The sequence below is a fragment of the Saccostrea echinata genome, unplaced genomic scaffold (genome assembly GCF_033153115.1).
Source record: "Saccostrea echinata isolate AGI-Se365-2 ecotype Australia unplaced genomic scaffold, CSIRO_AGI_Sech_v1 ptg000027l, whole genome shotgun sequence".
Taxonomy (NCBI): Eukaryota; Metazoa; Mollusca; class Bivalvia; order Ostreida; family Ostreidae; genus Saccostrea; species Saccostrea echinata.
Window position 1 is genome coordinate 3264311 of NW_026889776.1, and position 22589 is coordinate 3286899.

At 31.4% G+C, this 22589-nt stretch overlaps 1 protein-coding gene across 1 annotated transcript; it reads right to left on the reverse strand.

The window, feature by feature from the left end:
• Positions 1 to 4302: 4302 nt before the first annotated feature.
• LOC133193108 (receptor-type tyrosine-protein phosphatase kappa-like) lies at positions 4303 to 15376 on the reverse strand. The gene is made up of 18 exons (XM_061329082.1): positions 15196 to 15376; positions 12351 to 12488; positions 11398 to 11600; positions 11134 to 11221; positions 10747 to 10820; positions 10602 to 10638; positions 10316 to 10413; positions 9897 to 10025; positions 9656 to 9801; positions 9270 to 9405; positions 8905 to 9045; positions 8688 to 8781; positions 8429 to 8502; positions 8068 to 8202; positions 7630 to 7755; positions 7285 to 7424; positions 6762 to 6897; positions 4303 to 4374 (listed from the first exon to the last, which is right to left on the reverse strand). The coding sequence occupies exons 1-18, from the start codon at positions 15374 to 15376 to the stop codon at positions 4303 to 4305; spliced, it is 2148 nt and encodes a 715-aa protein (XP_061185066.1).
• Between the last annotated feature and the right edge of the window lie 7213 nt (positions 15377 to 22589).

Below are 22589 nucleotides of genomic sequence, written 5' to 3' on the forward strand. Positions count from 1 at the left end.
CAAAGCTTCTAGAAAGGAAGTATAATAAATTATTTTTGCTATTCAATTTTACTTACAGTTAAGTCAATAATTTCTGAATTCCTTTGCTTATGAAAATTTCGTAGTGTCCTCTACAAAAAAATTAGAATTTCTGCAATTTAAATAATTATCTCATTATTCTTTAAATTTCGCCCGAGCAACACTCAGGCTGTACTAAAATAAGACCATGTAGAAACTATGAACATCCTATTTTTCGCTTCAAGACCTCTTTTTGAGTTCCCTGACGATGCCGCTCACGGATTCTGTCAGCCACGATTTGCGTTCTGTCTACGAGTCTTATCAAAAAGATTTGAGACAAACTCCAGCCAGCGTTTTAACTTTTAATATGGAACTGACAAATTTTTATACAGGTCGGTGCACTCGAGACGGCTGTCCGATTCCGAGTGATCATCCAAAACAAATTCAACAGCATATATAACAATTATGGTGTGACATGTGTAAAAATGTCGAATATGACATTTGGAAATTAATAGATAAGACTTTGATACATGAGTAAACCCTTAAGATAATTTAGCGTCAGATAATCGTCCTTTTGATGTTACTTTGCCTGAAGATAATTTAACAATATCAAACGATGACAGGTGTTAAACCCAATTAGCTTGGATTACCTGAAATCTCCGATGTTTTAATTCAATAAAGATTAAGAGTCGTAAATACAATAAAGAAAATAATATGAAAAAGCTTAAGAATTTAGGAAGAGTTGTTCTAAAAACACTAAACAGTAACTTAAATTTAGAAACTAGAAAAATCTCTTATAACAGTAAAATTTTCATAGTGATAGTAGTATTTCTTTTCATTACCATTTTTCTTGGAAGACGGTATACAGAGTTGAAGTTTGAAGTATTTCACAGTGTTCGTACTGTGCACTTCCTCTTTTCTGCGATTGAAAAAAAATGCATGATGTGAAAATTTTCAATAAAAGCTGTTCAAGGCAAGGGAGATATTTTACTGGTGGTCTAATTTCATACGAGTTTACAATATTTCTAGATTTTTAATTTTTTAAAAAATTCGACAAAACGAACTAAAGAAAATTGTAATAAATGAAACTGATACTTTATCGTTTTACAACAATTATTATTAAGTCTTTCTGTATTTTCATGATTAACGGATTTTTTTTTTCATGCAAATATTGAAGTTTGTGTTTATTCTTTTTTTTCCTTCGTTTATATGGTAGGGTCAATGTCTCTTGAAGATGTACAGAGCCAAGAACTACAGTACTGAACAATAATATGCGTGATAGGTGTATATCAGTTAACTATTTAAAGTTATTGTTTAAGACAGCAAAACTTTTTGAAAAATCTATTATATAATACTTTTTGTAGAGTGTTTGCAATCATCATGGAGCTTACTTGGTGGAAATAAATTCGAGCTATGAAAATTTATGGCTTGATAGGGAATTACCTAACGGTAAGTGAGGGTGATTCTGAATTTTTAAATGTATGCACTGTTTTGGGTAATTATGAAAAGCTCGTCGACCGAAGAGATGGATTGTTTGATTGTTTGTTTTACGTCCCATTCGAGAAGTTTTCACTCATTTAGAGACTTTACCATATACCGAGGAAGAGCTTCAAATGTAGTCCTTAATCTCGGTGAGTTTTCGGCTCGACTAGATATTTGGTCTGACGCCTTCACCGAATCTCAGAACAGTTCTTCATAATTTACCTCTTGAAATTCAGCCCCAACTTCGGCCGGCTATAGCAAGAATTATTCACCTAGGCGACATTGTCTTCGCTTCACTTAAGTCAATTAGTTGTTTAATTAAATCTCCGTCTCTATCATTTCCACATTGCTTACCGTCTAGGCATGTTAGTCTTAACATATATAAAAACATTTACTGAAATCTCCGTTCAAAATATGGCTCCCCTGACGTAATTGTTTAACTCCTCGCATTAAAGAGCTCCTTTATAGTCTGTTTTCATTTCTATAAAAAATACTTAAAAGCCACAGTATTACATAAAAGAAAAGATACTATTGGAACTCTTTAATGCGAGGAGATAAACAATTATGTAAGGAGAGCCATATTTTGAACGGAGATTTTAGTGAATGTTTTTCAAAATTGATAAATGCTAACATTTTTCTTGTTCATAGCTGATCTATTGTGGATTGTCAAATTTGATTCGAAACGCATAATTTCATTTTACCATATGATAAATCATCACAACCAACCACATGTAAGCTAGGGTTACAATTGAAATGAGATAATTCAATTTGATATACACATAGATAAGTATTGAACAACGTCTATTTTCTAAGTCATTTTAGAGAGCATATCTCTGTACAGATTTCGGATTTTATTTTCCTAGTCGAAATAGTAATCCAAAGTTCATGGTCGGACCATACAATTGAAATATGACCTGAGAAAAGACGGCCCTACCTTAAAACGTCAGAGAAATTGATAAATTCTAACAATTTGTATGCATGTCATAAGTGACCAACTGCTTCTCCACATTTTCCTTCGAAACATACCATTTTAATTCAAATTCATTTTAAATAAGTTTACCATTAAAATAGATAACTTCGGATTGCAAGTAGAATGTAATAATCAAGTTTTTCTTTTAAATACCTGTTTCTGATGTCATATCTCTTTTCAGAGGAGAGACACCGCTGGATTGGGGCTACAGATATACTGACTGAGGGTCAGTTCCTGTGGAGTTTCTCTAATACAGAGTTGAATTTTGAGAACTGGAGAAATGGAGAACCAAATAATGCAAACCAAAAGGAACATTGTGCCGTGATAATGAAGGGTGGACGATGGAACGACTTTAAATGTTACTGCAGTCAGGCTTTTATTTGCGAGAAAAATCTGTTTTAGTATACATTTCCATGAAATCAATGTCAATTACATATACCTTTAGTTACTAGTTGTACATGTATACTTAAAGTTTAGGGTAGAAACTTTATGCATGGACATTTTCGTCAATTTTATATATTTTTGCTCCTTTCGCCCTCATCTTGAGCGAATTAAAACCAGTCCGAATTTAAGGGACATCATTTATACATCTTTTCGAAGAACAGTGTCTGGACAAATTTAAAACGGCGCGAAACTGTATGCAAGAGTAATTCGGCAAAAAAAAAAAAAAAAAAAAAAAAAAACCTATGTAAACAAGTCTTTACTTATACTGAACACTTACTATCTGTCATTTCTTTGGCAATACTTTAAAAAGAGGTCCCTTTACTTTATTATGTTTAATTTGAAACTCTATGGCCTTCAGTGATATGTCCATTTACATACTGAATTTGATTCTTGTTGTATAACATTTGACTTCCAACTCAGTGGGATGTTTTGTCCACTACGAGAGTAAATATGTATTTTTTAGTTTATAGCGTGCAGATATCACAACAAACCTGAAAATAATATACGAGAAAAAAGCAAAATGATCAATCTCAATGGAACACATTTAAATATGCCACTTTCCATACACGAATGAAGTGAACAAAAATTCAAATGATGAATAACACCATAATTTGTTAGCAGGTTAAAACATATATGAACAAATATTTTTGTGACCCTTACCCCAAATTCACTTTTTGATGCAAATATATGAATTCTATTCAGGATCATACATTAAGTTGTACATATTTTACTTTAAGTCAAGGGCACATTTGGGCGGCTCGCTTATGATCCTGCAAATTCATGGATATCGTATAGATAAAATCATCATTTTAAAAAAAGAAAAAGAAATCTCTGTGAAACATCTTGTAATTTACGAAGATTTCAAAATTACAAGAAATTCACTCAAAGTATTCTGCATAAAATACGAAAATTATTTCCACAATTATTTTTTTAATGAAACGTGTTAAGAAGCATATACCTACAACAATACAGTGTTAAGTATACAAAGTTTTCTTGCACAAGACGCAAGGATAAATATCATTAAGCTGATCATATCTGTATTAATAGCATATTAATAATGTACCGATTGAGTACTTAACATGTACACGTTTTGATATAAAACACTGGAAATCGCAAAACTTTCTTCAAATTATAAAAATTATAAAGATATAAATGTTTGAAAAAAGGATGAAGATGGATTATCTTACCCAAAAGGCTTTGTGTCAGGGTTCATAAAATTAGAATTACGACAACAGAGTTAAAATAAACCAAATGATTTGACTTAAAATTGTTTGAGACATTGTAATAGATAATACCTCCTTGAGAAAAACTTTTTTTACTTCTTATATGTACAAATACAAAGCTTTGATAAGATATTGTACTGCTTTTCTGTTCAACTATCTAGTCAGTTGGTTTTCTTTCAAATTTTGTTAAATATTGGCATAAACACTGTCCGTATTAAAAAAATCACAAACAGCTCTGAAACAGAACTCATATTCTTCCTGAAAAAGAATGAGAAAACATTGAATGTTGTCAATTGAACGTGAATTTAAGAACAAGAGGCCCATGGCCCACATCGCTCACCCTAGACACTGGCTAGGAAGAAGCAGAAATCAGTTCAGTATATTAATAAGTTTTAAGGGGGGAACTTAAATTTATACTACCTCAGGATGCTTCATTATCAATATTACTAATCATGGCTTTGCTGTTCTTAAACAGAAGAATTTTAAAGATTTTTTTTTCGTATGTATTCCTATGTAAAACTCTGATTGGTCATTGTGACCCCACCCTATCCACCGTAAATTTGAACAAAATTGAATCTACACTAACCTAAGACTGCTCCTATAATAATATGACTAGCCATGGTTTAGCTGTTCATGAGCAGCAGATTTTTTCAAGATGATTCCTATATATTCTTATGCAAAACTTTGACCCTCTGCTGTGCCCAAACTCTTAGGAGGACATGATTTGAACAAACTTGATTCTACAATACCTAAGGTTGCTTCTGTATAAATATGACTAATAATGGCTTAGTTGTTCCTGAGAAGAAGATTTCAAAGATATTTCCTATGTAACGTGTATGATCAGGTTCTTACAAGGAATATAAAGGTTTTCTCTTTAATCTTTCTTAGTTAATGACTGGAAAGATTATTAAGAAAACTATGTCTAAGGGTATATCACATAATACTTAAATTTTCTCTTCTCTGGGGATTAAGTAAGGTTCTACTTGCTCCGTGTTTCTCTCCTAGGTTCCCTTTGACAGAAAAGAACCAGTTACCTCAATCTTCTTCAAATTTACTACACCCAGAACTTAAGTACTCAACAAAAATTGCATTGATGTCTATGGAGCAATCTAAAAAAAAAAAATAAAACTTCAAATAATAAGAATGTCAATAAATACTTTAGTGAAAAATGCACTAAAACAAATAAGAAATAGAATGACAATTGAAAATGATTTATTTTACCAGGTAAGATTTTTAAAATTGATTTTTTTTAATTAATTAAAAGCAGAGGGACATAACTCTTATAAAATTTAAGGTCATAAATTAGGACACATCCCACCCTTACATGCTAATATAATAAATGGGAATTATGTCTAAATATACTGAGTATTCAACACCAACACATCTGTTGTGTATTCAATTTCCATTAAGATGGAATACCTTAACTTCTTTATTGCTGATTCATCATCAAACTTCTTCTGCTACCTTCTGAATGCCTAACTTTCCCATAGCTTATATACCCTTAGGCTAGTCCATTCCAAGGGTTGTCAGGTCATTCCACTATTGGAAGTCTTCAATGCGTTTTACTCCAATGCCCCTTAACCATTACACCTATATATTCATATATTAACCTTGACCCACTGTTGTGGCCCCGCCCTACCCCAGGGGTCATGATTTGAATAAAATTTAATCTACACTACCTGAGGATACTTCTGTATTAATATGTTTAATAATGGCTTAGATATTCTTGAGAAGAAATTTTTTAACGATATTTTCTATGTATTCCTATGGTAAACTTTGACCCCCTTGTTGTGGCCCTGCCCCACCCTCAGGAGTCATGGTTTGAACAAACTTCAATCTACAATACCCGAGAATACTTCTATAATAATATGACTGATCATGGCTTTGATGTTCTTGAGAAGAAGATTGTTAAAGACATTCGTTATATATTCCTATGGTAAACTTTGACCCCCTCTTGTGGCCCCGACCTACCCCCGGGGGTTATGATATGAACAAATTTGAATCTAAAGTATGTAGTGAAGCTTTCACATGTTTCATCTTTTCTGCCTAGTGGTTCTTGAGAAGAAGATTTTGAAAAGATGCCACAAAATTTTCACGAATTCTTAATTATCTCCCCTCGAAAGAGGGTGTGGCACTTCTTGTGAACAAACTTGAATCCTCTTTACACAAGGATGCTTTGTGGCAAGTTTGGTTGAAATTGACCCAGTGGTTCTTGAGAAGAAGTCGAAAACGTGAAAAGTTTACAGACGACAGACGGATACCGGACACTCTTTGATCAGAAAAGCTCACCCGAGCCTTCGGCTCAGGTGAGCCAAAATGTGTGTTTTTTCATAAATTAACTATATTTCTTTGTATTTATTCACAGAACAGAGAGTTTGCATTAAATATTGATTCTCAATACACTGTGTTATTATTGCAATATATTTTATATCAAAATGAAACTTAAATATTTTTGTGTTCTTGTATACATAACAATTTGTAACAAATCTTGATTCACAGAACAAACTACCATGTGTATAACATTGTAAATATATTATAAATATATAATTGTCTTTTTTTCAACAAAAAATCTTTTTTCAAATATTATGACTCTTCAAGGCCATCAGAAAATAACATACACAATACATGGCAGCGAAAGTATATACCTTGGTGGAAATCATTTCCGGTCTGCAACACTGCAAATGCTGTACAATGGTACAGATGTCTACTTCGTTGTCCTGTTGTAGCTGTTCTATTGCGTTATATACAGCCATGAATACACCACAACATGTTGCTCCGTCCCTGTATTAAGACCAATGAATATATGTTTACAGAACAAAATACAATACGAGACAATGATATGGAATTATGGATAGTTTTTATTGTATGTTGTTGATCACACAGAAATCGAATCTGTCTATTTATCTGTTGAAAATATTTGTTTTTTATCTGACATAAACAAACTTTCGTTTTTTTTATGTTTATAGTATTTTTGCATTGTGCACTTGCATAGTACTCTTTTATAATTAGAAAGTATAAGGCAGTGACGTTTTATAAAAAATGACAAGTAAAATGACAATTATAAATGTTTATTTATTTACTTTAAAATAAATTTATTTGAGCAACACATGATCAAGCTTAAAATATGGAATTCATTTTGTAACATATGACATTGTAATGAATACGTACACAGAGACGAGAGTTACTGGGCCATCTGGTTCAGATATTCGGTCAAGGCTGAACTGTTTGATTAAATTTACGAACGTGGATGTATCAGCCGGAAGTACATCACCGATGTTCCAATCAAGGCATTCATATAAATGAACATTCTGATAACGTTTCCCCTTTTAAACATAAACAAATAACACAAAAAGTGTACCTAGATAACCTTTTATCAATGTGTTTTGTTTGTTCAATCAAAAATAAAAACCTCCCAAGAATTATTTACACAATGTTGTATGAACTTTAAGAGAAATAATTAAAGCATAAAAAAGAATTAAATTTAAAAAGGAGAATCTTCCAAACGCTGTTAACCTTCTTCTCTTTTACTTTTAGATCCGTCTTTCTTATTTCATCTTTCAAAGTTGACTGTATACTCCTGATAATTTCATATGGACCCAGCTTAAAAATCTTCACTTCCTCATCAACCCAGTCTTTCATCTGTGTGGAACAAATGTAAGATATATAACACTATTTTTTTATTTTAAAGTATAAATAAAAAAATTAATGTAAAACATCATAATTATTCTTTTTATGATTAACTTGAAGTGCTTTGTGAAATTGATAGCAAAGTTTTCACTGATTATAATAACAATTTTGCTTGATTTTTTTTTTTTATTTTCGTTATTGCTTTACTTACTCTTCTTACTTTAAATTCATATTTTCTATAATTATTTTTTTGTAATTATCGGTATGAATAAGATCTTTTATAATAGGTATGTATATAGTTGGATGACCAACGAATTGCTTTACCTCTGTTATCCCAGACAAAGGATTAAAAGATATGAGGAAATGTGACTCTTGATCAACAAGCAAGCGAGCTAAATCAATGGCAGCTCCAGTAACCGGAAGTTGAGCAGAAATAAACTCACACGGTCGAGTAAAAGACTGCATTCGAAAATTAAATCAATTTTCTTTTTAAAATTCTTGACAGCGACTTTCACGCATAACTTTAACAAAATAGAGTACATTGATTATTCTATCCTATCATTATTTAAACAATAATGCAATTTTAAAAAATCTTGATAAATAATTACCAAACGATTTTTTTTAAAAATCATGGACTACAACTCAGAAGATATTCGCTTCAATGTAATAATCAATGAAAACATACAGACACAGTCACTGCATTGTAATAATAGTCTCGACCCCGCTCGTAAGACGTCAAATACACCAAGTAGTGGTCAACTGCGTAGAGGGTAAAGTATGGAGTCATTATTGCAGTATAACAGTTTATATGATTTCTAAACATTTAGTAATTACTTATTAAAATTGTCATTTAATTATTTGAAATAACATGTACAAGTATGTCTTTTTAAAGTGAAAAAATATTCAGGTCTTATTTATTTCCCATCCAATTACACGCTTCCTACCTGGTAAAACAGATTTTGCAGAGTTCTGTGTGGGATACTTCCTACCCATTTTAAAATCGTTTGCATCATAGGCTGGTTTTAAAGTTGAAATTTTCTAATAAATCAGAAATGAAGAAAATGAAAAAAAAATTTGCTGTAACTTAAAGCCATCTTTATGCTTAAAAGGTAACACGTAAGGAAAAGTTACAACGGAAAATAATGTGACTATGAAATTTACATTGAATTCATCTGCTATTTTTTTCTTTGTTTCTCGTCTGTTGCTATCGCTATAGCATTTTATAAATTCTTCACGTTTGATATACACTCCTTTTCTTCTGAAGAACTCGTACAAAGCCTTATATAGAAAAACGTATTGATCCTGAAAATCAGAAACAGTTTATCGAAGCTAGCTTTTTACAATTAAAAAAAAATCATTTCATTTATCTTTGAAAAGATTTAAAAACTCAGAAGGATTTTCTTTTTTCTTTTTCTTTCAAATTCACGTTCACGCAATATTTTAAAACGTGCTGACTGAAAATACTGATTTGAAGGAATACTCCTCTATTTTGTCAAGGAAAATACACTGTATAAACTTTAACTTACTGCATTCTGAATTAAAGACATTCTATCCTTACGCATGGCCTTGACATACTCTATGACATTGATATTGCCCGTAGCACTTCCATACCTAGTCAGAACATCAAAGGCAACGAAAGTCCCCGTTCGTCCGATCCCGGCACTAGAAAACAACACACGCACCAATGGATGTTTCTGATTACAATGTATGACAGCAGAGTTAATTCAAATTCAACTTTGAATTAAAAAAATGTCGCATACTGTTTATTTATAGCAAGGTTACATGAACGCTTTTTATAATGAGCACAAGTAACATTAACGATTTGCCCTTGAATGTAACACACATTTTCCTTGAAATGCTCTGATTCACGTAGGCAATATTGTATGAGACATTAGGATATTTTCCTCCCTACCTGCAATGTACGAGGATTGGATGCTGAGATGGGTTCATTTTGTGTCTAAAGTGTCTATGAAAGACGACAAAATTCAATGGATTCGGTGTCCCGTGGTCTGGCCATCGGGTGTAATGAAATTGTATGACCGTCCTGGACCAATTGACCTAGAAAATTCATCATTTCATCGAAGTTCTTAAAATTGGAAGTGTATTTCTGCTCTGATAAAATGTATACTTAATATAACTAATTATAAACTTACGCTGATTTTCTGTAAAGTCATTGTCCTTATCACATAGTTTGCATACAACATCTCTTCTTCTAAATTTATGAGAAAAGGGTCTAATTTTAATTCTTTGCCTTTGTCTGGCCAATATTGGTTACATTTGATCTATAAAGAAACAACTCTACCGTATACATGTATGTATTTAATGTTTCAAAAAAAAAAAAAAAAAAAAAAAAAAAAAAAAAAAGAGTCAAGAGTTGTAACGTACACAGTACGTATGCGATTTCGGAAAGACGTGCGAGGAAGTCTGTCACAAAAAAATATTTTGTTACAATGTATATGTAGATCTTTTTAAAAAATCAAGAAACCTTTTGGAATTAGAAAAAGCATGGACGCTTGCTAATCTGCTAAAAACTATGAAATATATAATATAGTCTCTGATAATTAATTCACACCGTTGATCCCTCTGTGAGATTGGTCAGCATGACAATACATTCTACATTCTCCTGCCAAATCATTCTCCAGTGGTCAATAACAGTGTTTTCTTTTGGTCCTAAGAAGTTTGATATTTATATTCAATCTGATTATCTTAAAAGAAATTTGTGTATTGTGTAAAAGTATACCTTTTAAAAATGCCTAAAAAATATTTTCAAACTTATGTTAAGAACATGAACTAATTACACGCTTCCTTTTACCTACCTATGTATCTATTTGCAACTATTTACAAGTCAATTTTCATACCTTGACATGCAATGTATTCAGCATTTCCTTCTATATTCTATAAAAATAAACATGCAGAGTGGTTTAACTTTTAAAAAAAATATATCAGGAAAAAATATAAATTTTCTTATAGGAATATTCATTTGCAAGCAATTGCTGTACATACGTCAATATAGTTTGCATTTATGTAATCTGAGGTAAAACCATCTTCTAGTGCTAGTTTCACCCTGGAATGGTCATCTGAAATGATTTTTTTTTTTTTTTTTTACATTTTAAAATACAAAATACTTCAACTCAAATGTTTATCTTTTATATTGCATTTGATTTTCTGCTTTGATTTACTGTTTTTCTTTCTGTAATATATATATATATATATATATATATATATATATATATATATATATATATATATATATATATATATATATATATATATATATATATATATATATATATATATATATATACCGCATAACTTCGTAATAATATAATAAATATTTTCTATTGGTAGCAGAAACTACATGCATGAAAAATAATGTAATACAAATCTTACAGGGGAATGTTGTTTTGAATCTGTTTTTAAGTAGATTGTCTTCCATTTTAGCTGTGGTACAGTCAAATCTTTCCCCATATGGAAGAGACTTAAACAATAACATAAAACAACACATATTACGAAATGTAAACATTGCATTTAATGGAAAATCAAATATATCACTATGAAAAAAGATCTTTTCTCCCTCATTCATTTGTTGTTATATTGACTTAAATTCTTGTTCGCAAATGAACATATTTGCTTATTTAAATTATTCAGAAAAACCTTGAATTCCTTTACGAAACCTTCATTTTTGTTAAACTCCTTCTCTCTAATCAGGTTAAGGAGGTTAGTCACAGCAATGTCTTTGGCGACGGTTAAATTACTGTAATAAACGGCTTCCTCTGGTTTTTCTTCTTGGGGGTCCTCGTCTGGATCTTGAATTATTACAGACTCTCCACCTTTGTTGCTGGAGATTTGACTCATATCTAAAACAGAAAAAAAAATATTCACCGAGTCTTAACAAAAGAAAAAACATTTAAATTCAATACTTAATTTTGTCTGGATTTGTATATACTGAATATTCACACATATTACACGAATTTCGGAACATTATGGTGTTCCTTGAAAGTTATAAGTAAAAATATTCTACATTTTTATTTTACATGCCCATTGCACTGTTTTTCATAGCCTTGTAAGAAACACTTCTCGTCGATATTGACGATTTTTTCCTCAACCTGAAATATAATGCCCGTCTATCAACTTTACCGAGTCATTTCTCTGTGTGCAAGAAATATTTTTTTTCATGATGCATGTACAAATGAAAATAAATATCCCTTAAATACACTTTTTTTGTTTTCCTTGTTATAAAATTCCATTCGTACATAATTTTTCCTACATTGATTGATACAACTTGTACAATTCCTACAAACCTGAAAATTAGGAGGGAAGTAACCGCAATTAATAAAGACAGAAGCCCACCAACGCCAGCCCCTAGATAGACTAACATTCTGGTTGTACTATGATCACCTCTGGTCACATCTGAAATGGTAAAATTTTCTATGAATCATCACTGTTCAAGACTTTGAGCTTTGGTGCACAGCTTTGTACTTCTTTCTATAATTGAGATAGAGTGAAAAGACCCATGACAGGAAGCAAATATTGAATGCTTCTTTTTGCCGTTCTACTCTGAAGTTAAATATCACTTCATTTATATTACATAATGAATTAGATCTTACCAATACTACACTTGTCACCAGCAAAGTTCTCCACACAGCCAGAAAGACATGTTCCATTGCTCGAAAAACAGGTGCCATTCAAACAATTTGTGCTACATTTCTTTTCACATTTCTGACCATAGTGTGTTGAATCACAGACTATGAAGAAAAAATAAAAGAAAGAATATCAAAATTATATTTTGTCACAGTGTGACAGAATATCAAAAGTTTGGAAAACTCGATATTTTCCGTCCTTTTTCGTTAAGTTTTGTAAAAAACTAAATACTCTCTTGTTTTTTATAACATAGAGAGGGTAAATAAACATTCCTGTCAGAGGCAAACACTGCTAAAGTTTCTCCAAATATGTACAATTCATGAGTAAAAATGCTTTCAAACTTACAATCGCGAAGCTATGACGTCTTAACCGCTTAACTATGACGTCATAGTCTATGCCTTTGAGTGAAGAGAAAATGAAGGAAAATGTAATAAACAGAAAATATATACATGTTACATATTACGACCGTGTTACATGCATCGGCCCTTTTCAATCAGTCGTGTTTAGTTAAATACATAGCATCACAACGTTGAAAAAAGAAATTGAAAAAAAAAATGAAAATATTACTGGACTAAATATTATATTTTTGCAATAAAAAACTAACGTATATCATATATGTTACTGCACTTTACAGGGTGTTAAATAAAACATTACTTATTAAAAAAAAAAACTAAACTAATATAAAAATTAAGACACACACATGTTCATTATATGTATTCAATTACAAAAATATTTCCTTTTGCTAGTGCCAAATGAGATATAAGAATTTAGGAAATATTTTTAATTAGTTAACACTAGAAAAATACGGTTAAATTGATTATTTTTTAGTTTAGAAGATCCGGACGGAGTTTATCGACTTCGAAAAGTTGTTTTTCCACTTTCCATCGTTTTCATTAGTTTAATTATGCATTTTTCACGTTGATAACGAAGGTTTCTATAGGTGAAGCAAATTCAGCGAGCATTAAAACAAATTTCTATTTTAAACTGTTTCCTTATGAGAGACTTTACAGCAACCCACGACAAACACATGTTTATTACCAAAACCTCTATACATCCCAATCCTTAAAAAAATTCTCTTCTTGACAATCGATATACACAGAAATCAATCTGGATAACACATTTAGGCTAAAAGAAGCACTCCACTACAACGTCATCACGTGACGTCTATAAATAGAAAAAATGCCTTAATGAAAAAGTAAAAAGTTCAACACTACCCCGGGGATTACTCAATTCTTTTTGTGAAAATAATAATGTAAAAACATCACTGGGTCATGAAAAGTGCTGCTAGAATCCTACTCTCCCGACACAGAAAAAAATATTCCGAAGTTTCGCATGAAACCTTACCAAAATTATTACATTTTGTACAAACGATCAAGGAATTGTCATCAATTCATGTTTATCACACGATTCTAGCAGCACTTTCCAAGTACTATAGAATACAAGCTTTCGATACAAACAAAAATTATGTCTCAAAGTATGCGGCGTAGTGTTGAACTTTTGCGACTTTTTTGTCATAGAACGACAGAGGAAAGGCTGATCGGGATTTCAAAGCACTGCCTGTGTTCATTTTAAGAAAACATGATTAGAATATATCAGCGTACCTGATTCTTAATCTTTAATTCCTCATGAATCACACATAACATTCACGGTATATGCTTTAAAACTCCCATTTTACATATTTGTTTACATGATTTCTCGTCAGGTTTAATTTTCACTCGGCAAATATTTGATCAATAGTTATGACGTCATGGGTTTGGTATTTAACCCCTGTGGTAAATACTTAGCTGTTTATACCACCCAAAAACGACATGATTTTGTTTATATTATGTTTTTGAATGATTCCATTCATTTCTTGAACCTGAAATTAAACTTTGAATATAGATATAAGAAATCATTATTTCTAAACTTCACGTCATACAGCTTACTATGACGTCATGTTGTCGAGGCAAGTAGTATATCTCTGGGTGTAGCCTTAACATACCCGCGTACGTGATTCTTGAACTAAAATATCAATTTTCATATCAAATCTCATTTCTGAAAAAATGAAAAAAAAAAAAAAAAAAAAAAAAAAAAAAAAAAAAAAATTAGGCAAATAATCAATGCAGCATGTATTTTTTATGCTATTTAATTTAAACTTTGAGTTCTTTAATACTTGTCAAATAAAAGTTTTTACAGCATTGTAAACGTTCCAAACCATCGAGCAGAAATATACCAAGCATGTCTTCTGTTTAAAATATATTCCTTGTCACCACAGAGTTGAAGTCGTGTCATGTAGTCGTGTAAAGGACGTCTCATTCTCGGAGTCCGTGTTTTATGCCCTCTTCACATATTTGTATTGTTTATAGATTTTTATAGATCGATCAATGTTCGTTATCTTTACCTTTTACATTTGTTAACTACAGTATATTGAAGATCGAAGCTAAGGCGTTTTAATGCTTGATCCAAAAAAAAAAAAAAAAAGAATTTGTCATTGTCAAATGAACTTACTTGTACAATTATCGCCTTGCCAGCCCTTTGAACAATTACAGTGGCCAGTATGTCGAACACATGTTAAATTGCATCCATCACCACATCGGAAGTTGCATAGATTACCAAAATGTCCAGGAACACAGCCCTTAGTACAAATTCCATCCTTTTCACATGCACCACCATTGCAGTTTTTGCTACATGTTGACGTACAATTTTCTCCAAAATGATGAACACTGCATGCTGGGAAAAAATGATAGAATGTAATTCTATACGATGGAATATAATTTTATTTGTCTTAACTTAATCTTTTAGTTAAAAAATGCTTATACGAAATGAACTTACTTTCACATTCATCCCCATCAAAATTTTGTTCGCAGCCATAAACACATTTCCCATTTTCAGGATTGCAGTTTTCATTGCGACAACGTGAACTGCAGGCTTTGGTACAGTTTTCTCCCCACAATTGTTTTTGACAACCTAAATAAACATTTCTTTTTGTTATTTTTAATTCTACTGTTCCCATTTTGAACCAAATGTAAGTCTCTCTCTTAGTTCTTTCAAGATTAAGTTAATTACCCGTGTTGAGTAAAGCTTTTTACCAAAATCATAGAAATTTTTGGGTAAAGAAATGGCAGGGACATACAATTGTAACAAAACTATATCTGTCACAGTGCAATAAGGTTGCATAATAATCTGTTGTTGAATTCGCTGTTGCAAAAGATTTGAAGTGAACTTAATAGTGGAGTATTATGAAAAGATAGAAATGGTGAGTGATGAAATTAGGATTTTGTATTCGAATGAATTCAAACTCGGGGATGCTGCTGCTGAACTACACGACCCGTGTAAAAACAAAAACATGACCCCCTTCGAATAATGAACAGTAAAGAAATAAGGACCCCTATCGAATGATAAGCGGTTGTCAATTTTCAACAATATTGAAGGTCTTTATTCGATGTCGAAAGGTAATTTCCTGTTATTATTCTATGTAGAAAAAAAATTGCCTCGTATACGTAAAGCATGCCAAAACACTATACATTAATTATACCTGAAGGAAAATGACCCACATAGAGTAATATCATTTTAATTTTTATTTTGGATGTTTATTTCTTTTGTATATGTCTGAGTAAAATAACTCTGAATTTCATATATACATATATTGAACATAAAGCAAATTGATGCCAGTTTGCCAAAATGCTCATTTGAGCAAAATTGACCAAACAGAGTTGAGATGAAGCCTTATCAAATCTTCCTAATGTCCACTCCTTAACCTACGAGTCACTTGACTCTTGGTAATAGATAAATAAGTTCAAGTACATTATTAGAATGCTTCCTTATCGATTTGACAAAATGCTTCCTTATCCTAGATATGTCTGTATGGAGTTTTTCTAAATTGACATAGGTGTAAAAGTTAGGAACCCTAACGCACTCTTGTAGTAACATTTTGAAAGATATTTCCTTATATATAGCTACTACTTTAGATTATTGACTTATGATGGGGTTCAAAGAACCCAAAAACTGGAATGAAATTGAAATAAACACTTTATAAATGTCTTTTATAGATATTTGACCAACTTATATATCAGTTTTTCTTGAGAAAATTTTCAACGTCACTCTCTTATATATTCCATTTTAGGACCTTAATTCTGGCCACAAAATGAGCACAGGACCAACCATTGAAAGACATTCCATATTTCGAATATAGTATTCTTATTTATCCGAGTAGCTCATTTATTCAGAGTAGTTTAATCATTGTAATGGTTATAAGACAGCATCATATTAGTATTTATACCATTTTAAAATCTCTTACGAAGTTTTATGTTTTATTTTTTAATCAGAAAAACTTAGTTTTCCTTTCGTAAAAGAACTACGAACGATAGTATTGTTCTCCCGCCTAACTCCAAGTCAATTTTTATAAGTTAATATATTTGAATGATTTTTCATATTTATATTGACAATGATTTGAATTTTCAACCTGGGTATTACTCCTTATATATAGCTTGGATGCACGCTGATGGACACAAATTCCAGTTTACATAGACTACAATCTATCATAAATCTCGATTTATATGCAAGAGTTCTTAAACGTCATTTTTACAATCAAGATGCTAAAAACACAATATTTTGACGTCATTTACAGAATGATTACGTCATACAAAATCAAAAGTGAAGTTCCAACACGTGCATATTTTTTTTTTTTTGCTCTTCGTTATGATATTAAGATTTTATTTCTGTACAATGAAATCGTTATCAAAAAATTAAAGATTGACTTCAAAGTAATAAATAAACGAAGTATTTTAAAAGAAAATAGTACAATTCTCTTTTCTGCTTGAATTTTCAGTAAGGCGTGACATTCTCGGCTATACATAATTAGCGTCTCTCAAATAATGACATAGATTCTCACTGGTTGCCAGATTAGCTCATCAATACTGAAATTTACACAGCTTTTCATTCACGGGTGAAATACACATGGGATAAAATGGTTCAGACGTCAACTAGTGATGCAAGAAGCTAATTACATCGTTTCTTACAGTAAAGAGGTGTGGCTTATGCCATGTCATTGTTTGTTAACAACAATCTAAAGTTGCTAATGTTATAAATTTCTCAACCAATGAGAATCTAGGTCACCATTTGAGAGACGCTAATTATGTATCTCCGAGAATGTCACGCCTTACTGAAAGTTCAAGCAGAAAAGAGAATTGTACTAAACCCCCAAGCAAAGTCAATTTTACCAAAAATCTGCACTTCACAAATTTCCAGCACAGGTCCTGATGAGTTTGTGTCTGTGTCGTGATATTCTGTTTGTATAATTATATACCTGGCTACCTGCTTGCAGTTTATATCCGTAATATTTGAGGGATAATCTGGAAAAGTAGTATTGTCTGTGTAACACCTGAAACTCTTCTCTATATCTGAATCAGACACCGAGGAGTTGGAAACATCAAGATGGAATTGTCGAAATCGCTTTGGTCGCCATTTTTTGCCTATTGATAAATGTTTAAGTAATTTTTAAAGCACTTTCAAAACATCGTAAGTCAAATTTAAAACTATATGTTTCACCTAGGCAACGAACATCTTCTTTGATTAAGCTAGACAAATAATTTTTATTATGTTCATGTAGGAGGGCTGCCAATATTGTTTTGGTACGCAATATGTATATCTAGGATTAACAAGTTTGAAAAAAAAACTTTCATTGTCCACGAACTTTATAAACAACCCTCGTATGTCATTAAATCTAAATTTACTTTGGAAAGCATCTTCATAACAATTATTTCATTTTCATTTTTTTTTTCGATTATAAGAAAGGAAAAGCAAACTAATTCTTTCAATTTATATTTTGTCTCTATATATATGTTTTATATGCAATGAAAACATTCATTATATAATATTTTCTCAAAAAGCTGAAACATACGAAATTAAGATAATTTAGAATCATAATTTTTATTTTTTAAAATTCATTGTTTATCTAAAACTATTTGTCATTTTGTCATATTTATCAATATTTCCATGAAAGTTTCATTTTTCTCTGAGAGTAGTATTACCTTCATCTCTATAATATATCTTTATTTTGTCTAGACGGAAAGTATCGCTTAAATCAACCTGATACCATGCAGATTCGTTTTTATCTAAGGCTGTATGTGCGCAATACTGCTCGATTTGCTGTGTATTTCCGTCAATCCCATACGAAGCATTTCGATTTTTGTATGTTGAACTCTGGCTAGCTTTTGTTGTTCCTCTTCGACTTAAATTTTCTGTTTAAAAATAAATAATAGTTTTAATAATAAAAAAATGAGAATAATCATTTAAAAAAAAGAAAACGAAATTAACAAAATTAGATAAATCAAAACAAAAATAACGTTATCAATAACGTTATCAGGGTACTAATTGGAGACTAATTTTGTCGCCATGGCGGCTAAAATTTTTGATTGGTGCCTAAAAATTCTTCATAAGTCGCCACATTGACGACCATAGAACTTTTACTTGATGGCCATTAAATACCGGAATTATTAACAATTTCCAATTTTCCTAAAGAGCCGAAAATTTAAAAGAAATGAAAGTTGAGCATTTTTTTTTTCAGAAATAGACATTTTTTTTGGTTACATTTATTATTTGTTTTGTCAGTCAGTGCACGTGCGTACGAAATTTATTGTCGCACAAAGAGCACAGATAGATAAGACCATGGCTGCTCCCTTTAATTCTTGGTTCCAGAAAATGGACAATTTGTGAATTGCATTAAATTTTACGTATGATGTGGTCAATTGCCAATCAAATAAATCTCACTCATTACAAATATCCTCTACACATGAGTGTTAGATCGTAATTTTACAGACGAGAATAGAATTCTAATCATGTAAACAATTCTCGATATTATTACAGTTTTAAAGAGTATTTGATTAGATCTAGCGTTCTTTATTTCTCTCCCTCTCGATTTGGAGTTTACAAGCATGCATAACATGAAAACCTTTTTGTTTTTAACTGGTTTATATTTCATGGTAATTTTTTTTTCACGAGTTAAAAAAAAATTAATTAATCTATTTTTCAGCTAGTACATTGATTGCGTGTGGACAGTGAAAAGATTAAGGGGCAGTGTGTTATAAGCATGTAAAATATATTTGCAAAGTAAAAAAGAAAACATTCTTTTTACATTCTACATTGAACATTTTCTAGTTAATGTATCTCCAACATTACTATTCCGACTGGAAGAGGTTGGGGCACAAAGATACTCACACTAGACACCTCCTCCAGTGTCTACCCCAATCAGTCCCTATCTTGACTCATTATCAGCTCTTATAATTTGATCCTAAGAAAAATTTGCCTCGCAAATAAGAATTTACATTGACGACAATTTATTTTATTAGAAATCAGATGGCGACTAATTTTTAGAGGTCACTTACATGTAAATGCCATAACTTATGGCATTTTTTAATGGAACTGTCCATCTTTACTATCCGGAGTCATCCCCGTTTTTCTTCCATTTAAATTTCTGTATGTGTCTCTAATCGAAATTTCTCGGGCCTCTCCGAGAAGTAGAAAAGCAACCTCTAATGGCCAGAATGTGTTACGTAGGCATATATGACAACCCCCTTTGAAATAAATGTAGGGAAACCTCTGTTCTGTAGAGTTTGGAGCTCATCTTTATTGAATGTAATAATATTAAATAAAATTTTCTACAGTGACTTTGAACACTGGGTGATGTTAATACAATAAAGGTTGTTTTCCCGACCTCTGGCGAAAATACCCGAGATGATGTGATTGTATGTGTCTTTTCTAAGCTAATTCTCCTTCAAATCCTTTTACCTGTAATATATACCTCAGATTTTATAATTCAAATCTGAATTCTGGTGCACTCGGTCTTTTCTGTAGCTGGAAACAATAAGACAAGTCATTTAACCTAATATTTAAACTCATAAGACACTCCTGTGAATGTTTCATGTATTTTTAATTCAAAAAACATCTTCTCTCTTGAGCAATTTAAAGGTAGTAGCTAGGTTAGAATCAGTTTTCGGCGGTAAACAGAGAGTTGCTATAGATTTTTTTTAAATAATATGATGGAAAAAGTCTTTTACAATGACGTTTAAACTAAAAATACATGTTTTTCAAAATAGACCGTTTTCTACACAACAAATTTTACAAAAGAATATAATATATAAACTGAGATATTTGAATAAGTTTACAAGTAAGAGAGAGAGAGAGAGAGAGAAAGAGAAAGAACATTTAATCGACTGATATTGTAAAGTTGTAAAAATGTATGGTAATATAGCGTTTTAGATTGTCTTGTCTCCACGTGCTAGTCAATACAGCAATACACTCTAGGTATATTTCCTTGAATAATTTACGTAATCAATATTAAGAGCTGGCATTATTATCCATCTGTTCAGAGCAAGAGCTGCTGAAAAATCCTCGGGTATCATAATATGTTGAACACCGAAAAAATCCCAACAAACGGTATCAAAATTCAGTTTCAAGCGGTTTGAATATGTGGTTTGACATGAATACATGTCTATATCATCTAGATATTTTCCTTAACTTATAGTGCTTTGTCAAGAATATTTTCAGTAACAAGAGAGTATGTTCTCATTTGCTTACATAATGATTAAATAAATTAAAAGTGCAAATAAGGAAATGAAAAAAAGAAGTTAATGTTTACACATGTGGTCCTTGAAAATATTGATTTCATTACCTTAAGCCACAAACAGTGTTATCAATTACGAAACATTGAAATAAATTTTCCTATTTAATAACCTGCTGTTCTTGATTAGAACATTAATAACTTTATCCGCAATCCAATCTTAAAAAATTATGACACCTATTGTGAAGCATAACAACTTCATAATTTGAATACTGTGAAATCACTACTTTTCGTGAGGGTTTAATTTTCAATGAATCCGTGGTATGAAGAGACTTACGAATTCATGTCTCCACAAATTGTAGAATTTTGAATTACGCGATGCAGGAATTATAACCATCATGCTACAATGTATGTTACGAAGTTTTCAAAAACTTTACTTGGATTTAAGCAAACTTCTCGCTAGAGTGTTTTCAACACATCTGTTAATCTTTAAGTTATAAGCAAACTTTGAGGAAGATGAATTGTGTAACTAATGTGTAACTTATGTTTTTCCTCAAACCTCGAAAATTTGACCCCTCGGAATTATGCTGTTGCAGTATACACAGTAAACAACCAACCCGGGATCTTTTTCATATTAATCATTGAATAATTTTGCATTTGCGGTTACGCAATTGTTATTCGGTCGCCAATTATTAGAGTTTAAATGTATTTAAACTACACAAAATAGGACGCGTGCATATAAATTTTATTAAATATGACCTTTCTCCTTTTGACAAAGTAAATTTCAAGACTTCTTTTCCATCGCAGAAGTTGATATGCTATTGTAATTAGAGTAAATGATTCAAGGAAACTTGATACTACAAGTAATATAGAAAATGTATATTTATATGAAGGTTTATTTATTTGTCCCAATGAGTCTAACCTAAATGTACCATGACATATGGAGATAAAGAACAGTATTCAAGCTCAAAGTCTATTTAAACAACAGAAATCGGGAGCAGAGGAAACGCGGACCTCCAAAAACATAAAAGGTGGAATCACGTGCCATAGAGGAATGAGCATCCCCCTACCGACCGGTCACACCCTCCGTGTGTTCCCTGTCATGATCGGGAAAAAACGGAAAAATCCGCATACAAATCAGTGTATAAATAATGGCTTACAATTAATATGAAAAATGTCAGTCAACATTAAAATTAATAATAAGTTGTATTTGCTGCCAAGATCATTGAATGTACCATAAAACTTCAGAAATGATGATTCGAAGGAGACTGTTAATATTCTTGTTTTCATCAACTTGTTTGTCAAAAGCTTACCTCTTTTAGGAAATTGTTCATACGTAGAACATGCTCTTGCTTATCAAATCAACTGAGAGTAAATTATCTATTATTCATTTCACCCCGTAAATGTGTATGATTCAGTCTTGCATTTGCATTTGTTATGAAAGTCTTTGCAATATTTGATTCCGTGCTTAGGTGTTGGATCTGATAATTGCGTAAATCTGGAAACATCAATTGACAACCAACTGACAGTAAGCTCTAGAAATGAGCGGACAACGGACATATTTCAATAAAACAAAATTGCATTTGAATGGTTGGTCAGATGAGCTAAATTCATAAGAAAATCTAAAACATGCAGAATTGTTGAAATTTTTATTTATACGCCGAAAGAG